Source organism: Fukomys damarensis, unplaced genomic scaffold (assembly GCF_012274545.1).
Source record: "Fukomys damarensis isolate Sample0158 unplaced genomic scaffold, DMR_v1.0_HiC HiC_scaffold_20, whole genome shotgun sequence".
NCBI classification, from domain to species: domain Eukaryota; kingdom Metazoa; phylum Chordata; class Mammalia; order Rodentia; family Bathyergidae; genus Fukomys; species Fukomys damarensis.
The window spans coordinates 20,309,680-20,315,521 of NW_022900932.1; the positions used below are offsets into that span (position 1 = coordinate 20,309,680).

General features: G+C 47.5%; 1 protein-coding gene across 1 annotated transcript in view; it reads left to right on the forward strand.

The window, feature by feature from the left end:
• Npffr1 (neuropeptide FF receptor 1) overlaps positions 1–3,822 on the forward strand; it is a 28,171-nt gene extending 24,349 nt beyond the window's left edge. The window contains exon 5 of the mRNA XM_033766333.1: positions 3,788–3,822. Coding sequence (XP_033622224.1) covers positions 3,788–3,822 — 35 coding nt within the window. The remainder of the gene's footprint in view (positions 1–3,787) is intronic.
• Positions 3,823–5,842: the final 2,020 nt, after the last annotated feature.

Consider the following 5,842-nt stretch of genomic DNA (forward strand, 5'->3'; position numbering starts at 1 on the left):
CGGGTGGCCCACCAGGGCTTGCCCGGGGAGGGGCCGGGCTGCTCCCATCTGCCCCCGACCCTGCCGGCCTGGGACGTCTGACGCGGTCCCCACTGCACACTGGAGTGGAGTTAGAAGAGGGTGCCAGGACGTTTCCTTGCCCCACAGGCGGGCTGGGCTGGTTCAGTCTTAGGCCGGTGAGGGGAAGAGGAAGGAGCGAAGTTCCCCAAGTTCCCCAAACCCTCCTGCGTGGTGGACTGGACAACCATCATCTCGCTAAAGGCTTTGCGAATGGGCTTTTAAATTTTTTGTTTTGGGGATTGAACCTAGGACCTTCGCACTGAGCTGCATTTTCAGTCCTTTTTGGTCCTTTTAAAGGATTTGTTATGTTTTTGAGACAAGGTCTCGCTATGTAGTTCAGCCTAGCCTTGAATTCACTATGTAGCCCAAGCTGGCATCAAACTCGTGATGTTCGTTCTGTCTTAGCCTCCCCTGTGCTCGGATTACAGCCTTGCACCACCACACCCAGCTCCTTTTAAAGTTTGAAGCAGGGTCTCACTAAGGAAGTCAGTACATTGCCAGAGCTGGCTGCAAACTTGGGATCCTCTTGCTTCAGCCTCCTAGAGTGCTGGTATAACAGGTGTGTGTCACCAGCTTGTAAATAAACTGTTATCCTCCTTCCACAGATGCAAAAACTAAGACCCCTAAGAGGAGAGGTGACTAGCCCAAGGTCTCTCAGCTGGAGATTTTACTTCCGCTGCTGACTGCAAAAGCAGTGAAATGTGTAAATGGCAATCAGGCAACAGAGAAGCAGGAAGGAACTCTGACCTGTGGTTTGATGCTGTGAACCTGCATCTTTGGGGTACCCCTATGAGCTGTGTGGCTGAAGCCACTCCCCTAACCCTTTCCTAGGAGGACAACCTGTGCCCCTCCCACCAAGCTAGAATGTGTTGGTCTGTTCCAAGGTGTTTTTCCGGCCATTCTCTCCCACGACAGCGCAGCTGAGCAGCCTCAGGAGCCCTGGGAGCCTGTTCCAGTTGCAGGCATTCTGAGTCCAGGGAAGGGAGGAGGAACTCTCTGCCACCTCCATCACCCAGACCCGGTCAGAACTTACAGTGCCACAGGCAGCTGAGAGGCCAAAGGAGGCTGTCTGTTAACATATGGGCAAGGGGTTGGGGAACGCACAGCACCTACTTCCAGCCCTTGGAAATGCATCGGCTCACAGGGGCTGCCTTACAAAGCCTTCTGCAAGGCTTCTCCTCCCTGCTTACTGAGAGGGAGAAGTTGGCCAACTAAAGCTGTAGCTGGGAGACCTTTGGGGACTTCTGAAGGACAAACATTAACCACCACCTCCCCACCAGCGAGGATGACTCATGGACAGGGGAGCAGGGAGCAGGAGATCTGTTTCTGTGGCTCTCACCTACAGCACCCCAAGAGTGAGGCAAACTTCAGGAGGTGGGAGGGATGGGGTTTCCTCTGGTGATTCTTCCTTAGCCCCAATAATCTCTAGCTAACTGGACAGATTTCCTTCACCTCCTCTACTTCTATTACTAGAAATTTAGTAGATAAAAGAGGAAGAAACATTTCCAGGAGTCAGGTCTCTGTGGCTGTGATAGTTTCTTTAGTCAACATACAATGACTTGACCCTGCTTATTCCACTCTAAGATTTGGGTAGAGGGGCGGAAGAAAATGCATGGCCATTCTAGTGTCCAAGCATGTCCCAGACACTGTGTCATTTGATTCACTCAAGTTGAGATGGAAGATGTTGCTATCTTGCTAAGAAGCTGTGGCCCAAAATGGCCAGGGTCATGGGGCCATAGAAGGGTGGGATTTGGATGAGAACTGGGCTTCTAGAGCCGGAGATTTGGCTCAGTGGTTCAGCCACCTGCCTCGCAAGTTCAAGGGCCTGAGTTTGATCCCCTCACCAAAAAAAGAAAAAGAACTGGGTGTCTGATTGTTCTGGCCACACTGCATTCTGTATGTCAGGGAAGGTGGGCTTGGCAAGGAACAACTCTGGAAATTCCCCAAACGTTTTCTGCCTAACATGAAGCCAAAAGCCAGTATCATGGTAACCAAGCTCTTGGGCTGGAAAATGGGAGTCTATTGTGTTTGCTCTTGTAATTTCTGGCCTGAGCTGCCCTGTGCATGATGCTTGTACCCGTGTAATGACAGGCTGCCAAGGTTCCTCACAACTCTGGCCCAGGAGTCTGGGAGGGATGGATGATGGTCTCAGGCTGGGTGTGTCAGTGATCACATGTGATCCCCTTCTCTGGTTCTGTATCTGTGTCCTGTGTCACACAGTCCTGAGTATCGCTGGCTGTTTACGAATATTTCTGACTCTAGGCTCTAAAAATAGGCCAAAGGGCCATGGCAGACTCCTAATGCCCATCCCTGTGGCTGGGAGCTGTCTGAGATCAACTCTCCCCTGGGACGTTCCTTCTCTTTTAGACTGGCCTCCCCTCTACAATATCACAACCTTTATAGAAGGAAGGGGACCAAGGTACTCTGCAAACAATCTTTCCCTCTCAACCCCTTTGCATTATTAACCTCCCAAAGATGCCTGGCTCTCAGAGGTCATGACTGCCAGAAACCCCCCAGCGGACACAATTCATAGATGTTGCTGCTATTTTTACTTCTTAAAAAGAAAAATTGGAAGCTATGCCTGCCTGTTCCAAGACTGGTCTGAATGGTGACAGATGACTTGATGCTGTCATGAAGTGGTGAGGCCCTGTGGGGGGATAGGAAGCTTGTTTCTTTGTGTATGTGATAATATACACGCAACATAAAATTTGCCATTTGAAGTGATAGTTCAGAGGCTTTAAACACATTCACGTTGTTGTGTAACCATTATGGCTCCCCATTCCCAGAACATTTTCGTCATCTCAAATTGTAGCTCTGGGCCTATTAAAGAGCACCCCCCCATACCTCTTCTCCCAGCCCCAAGTAACCATCATTCTACTTTCTGTACTTGACCCCTCTAGGTACTTCAAACAAGTAGAATCCTATTTATCTCTTGTGACTGTTCTTTCTTTCACTTAGCGTAGTGGTTTCAAGGTTCAGCCATGTTGTAGCCTGTGTCAGAAGTTCCTTCCTTTTTAAAGGCTGAATAGTATTCCATTGCCCATATATTTCACTTTTTTTCTCTTCATTTGTCCTTCAATGGGCATTTGCTTTGTTTCCACCTTTTGGCTACGGTGATTAATGCATAGCGCTTCTAGATAATGAAAGTCATGCCTGCAAATAGTGCCTATGAGAGTCCCGAGGACAAAAACCCCAAGATCTCTCCAACTTGGTATTTACAGGTGACAGAGCAGAGGCTCCTAGGACAGCCATGATCTGTCTCACACTCTGCCTGCCTCAGCTGCTCCACACTCCTTCCCACCAGGCCCAGTTTCTTGACTAGAGCAGCTAAAAAACTGTGTCCTCCACCCACAGGGTGCTTTTATGAAGCTCTTTTTGTAATGATAGCTTTATTACCCTCGCTGGATTCCTGTGTCCCGACACCAGGGCCCTGTTGGGAGCCTCGTACAGCCACGGGCCTCAAGGACAGCCTGCATGGGCCTCCCCCGATGTGCCACCCTCCGCCTCTGGCTAGGCCAGGTCTCCCGAGGTGACTGCCCTCTCCCAGGCAGAGAGTTCGGGGATGAACCGAGTGTGTGATGGGGAAGAGCCAGCGGCCTGTTGACACTGAGCACCTCCACCCAGAGGGGCTCTTGGAGGGACTCCGTGTCCTGTGGTGCCACGTGCAACAACAGCAGCCATTCTCATTGCGGGTCTGCACGGATGAATGGGCTCTTGACTTCCTCAGGACCGTGTGACGCTCAGCTGACCAACGTGAGCTAGAGGCCGGGGCCACTCGGGCCACAAACCACAGTCTGCCCAGCCCGGGCTGCGGGCTTTCTCCTGGAGGACGCACTGAGTTGACTCAGGTTGGAATGGAGGGCAGAGCTGGCAGAGGCGGACCAGAGCCCCCTATCATTAGCCTACTGTGTATTCATCGTCAGCTCCAGATGGGAGCCAAGCCTGGGGCTGCAGGGACAAGGCATAGCTATTAAGCTCTATTCCTTTCTGCATCCATTTCCTCAGCTCACCTCCCCGAGGTGCCACTGAGGAAAGATCGATGAGAAAGCGGTGACCCAAATAGACTTCATTACAAGTAACTGATGTTGCATCAAAACAGGTTCCCTGTTGAAAGACCCAATTTCTGTTGGGTTTTTTTCTCTCTGTACAAAAGCACTACATAATCATTGTGGAAATTTTACAAAATTTAGATAAGTAAAGATGAGAAAATTAGAGACACCGAAGTCCTATCAAAGACACCTAGTCACTTTCTATGTGCACATAGGTATGAGATTTTTGTAACAGCTTTATAATTTGTGTAGAAAATTCACCCATCATAAGTGTCTGTCCAGTAAGTTTTAGCAGTTGCATGCATTGTAGAACCACTGTGATACTCAAGAAATGGCCATCAGCCCCAACAATTCCCTTGGGTCATTTTATAGCCAATCCTTTCTCCTCACTCTCTATCCCAGAAAAATCACCAGCTGATTTCTGAATGCTGTGTACATAAGATCAGACAGGGGAGAGCCTTTCGATTCTGGCTTCTTTTTACTCAGCAGTATGTTTTTGAGGTTCCTTCATATTGCAGAATTTATCAATCCTTTCTTTTTATTGTGGAGTAGTATTCCATTGTATATATGGGTGTAAAGACATTTTGTTTATCCATTCATCACTTGGTAGTCATCAGAGATATTACCAGTTGTTGACTGTTTTGAATAATGCCACTATGAATATTCATATACAAGTATTTCTATATATACACAGGCTTTTTTTCCCCCACATAGGCTTTCAATTCGTTTAGGTAAGAGCCTAGGAGTGAGGCTGCTGGATTACATGGTAAGAATATATAAGAGATTGCCAAGGTGTTTTCCAAAGTGTCGAATCATTTTTCAAAGTGAAAGTTTCTATTGTTCTGCATCCTTGTCAACACTTAGTGATATCTATCTTGATGACTCATGATGCTGGATATTTTTTCATGTGCTTATTGGTTATTCTTACATCTTTTATTATAAAGTGTTTTCTTTTTCTTTTTTTGGAGACAGAGTTGCACTATATAGTTGAGACTGACCTGGAACTCACTATATAGCCCAGGCTGATCTCGAACTCAGCGATCCTCCTTCCTCAGCTTCCCGAGCGCTGGGATTACAGGCGTGCGCCACCATGCCCGGCATATTATTAAGTGTTTTCAAAGCTATTTTTTAAAGTAGGGTTATATTTATAGAGACTTTATCCCCCAAATTTGCCCTAAATCTAAGAGGCACTTAGAAGATTTAAAAACCCACCAAGAATGGGTTTAACCAAGGATGGTGGCATGCATCTGTAATCTAGCTACTCAGGAGGCTGAGACCAGAGGACCTCAAGTTCAAGGCTAGCGTGTACCATTAATGAGATCTTTTATCAAAATAATAAAGAAGGATTGAGGATGTAGCTCAGTGCTCCCTGTTTCTAATCCCCAGTACTGGGGTGGATGGAAGAATTTAAAGCAAGATAAGAGGATAGTGTGATAGAGGTGGGAATTGCCTAAGGAGGTGATATTTGAGTGCAGATATAAATGAAGTGAGAGGGAGCCCTGTAAATAGGTAGGGAAAGAACAAGCTGGACAGAGCATCAAATGTAAAGGCCCTGAGGTAGGAGTGGGATCAATGAAAAAGCAATAACTGTATACTCCAATGTTATAAAACTCCAATACTTTTATTTTTAGTCAACTAAAAACGTTTATTCAGTGCCTATTAAAAGCCAGGCATGGGGTCGGGGATTTAGCACCGTTGCACCATGCCTGCCTTTTGATCCCCAATACCAAAAA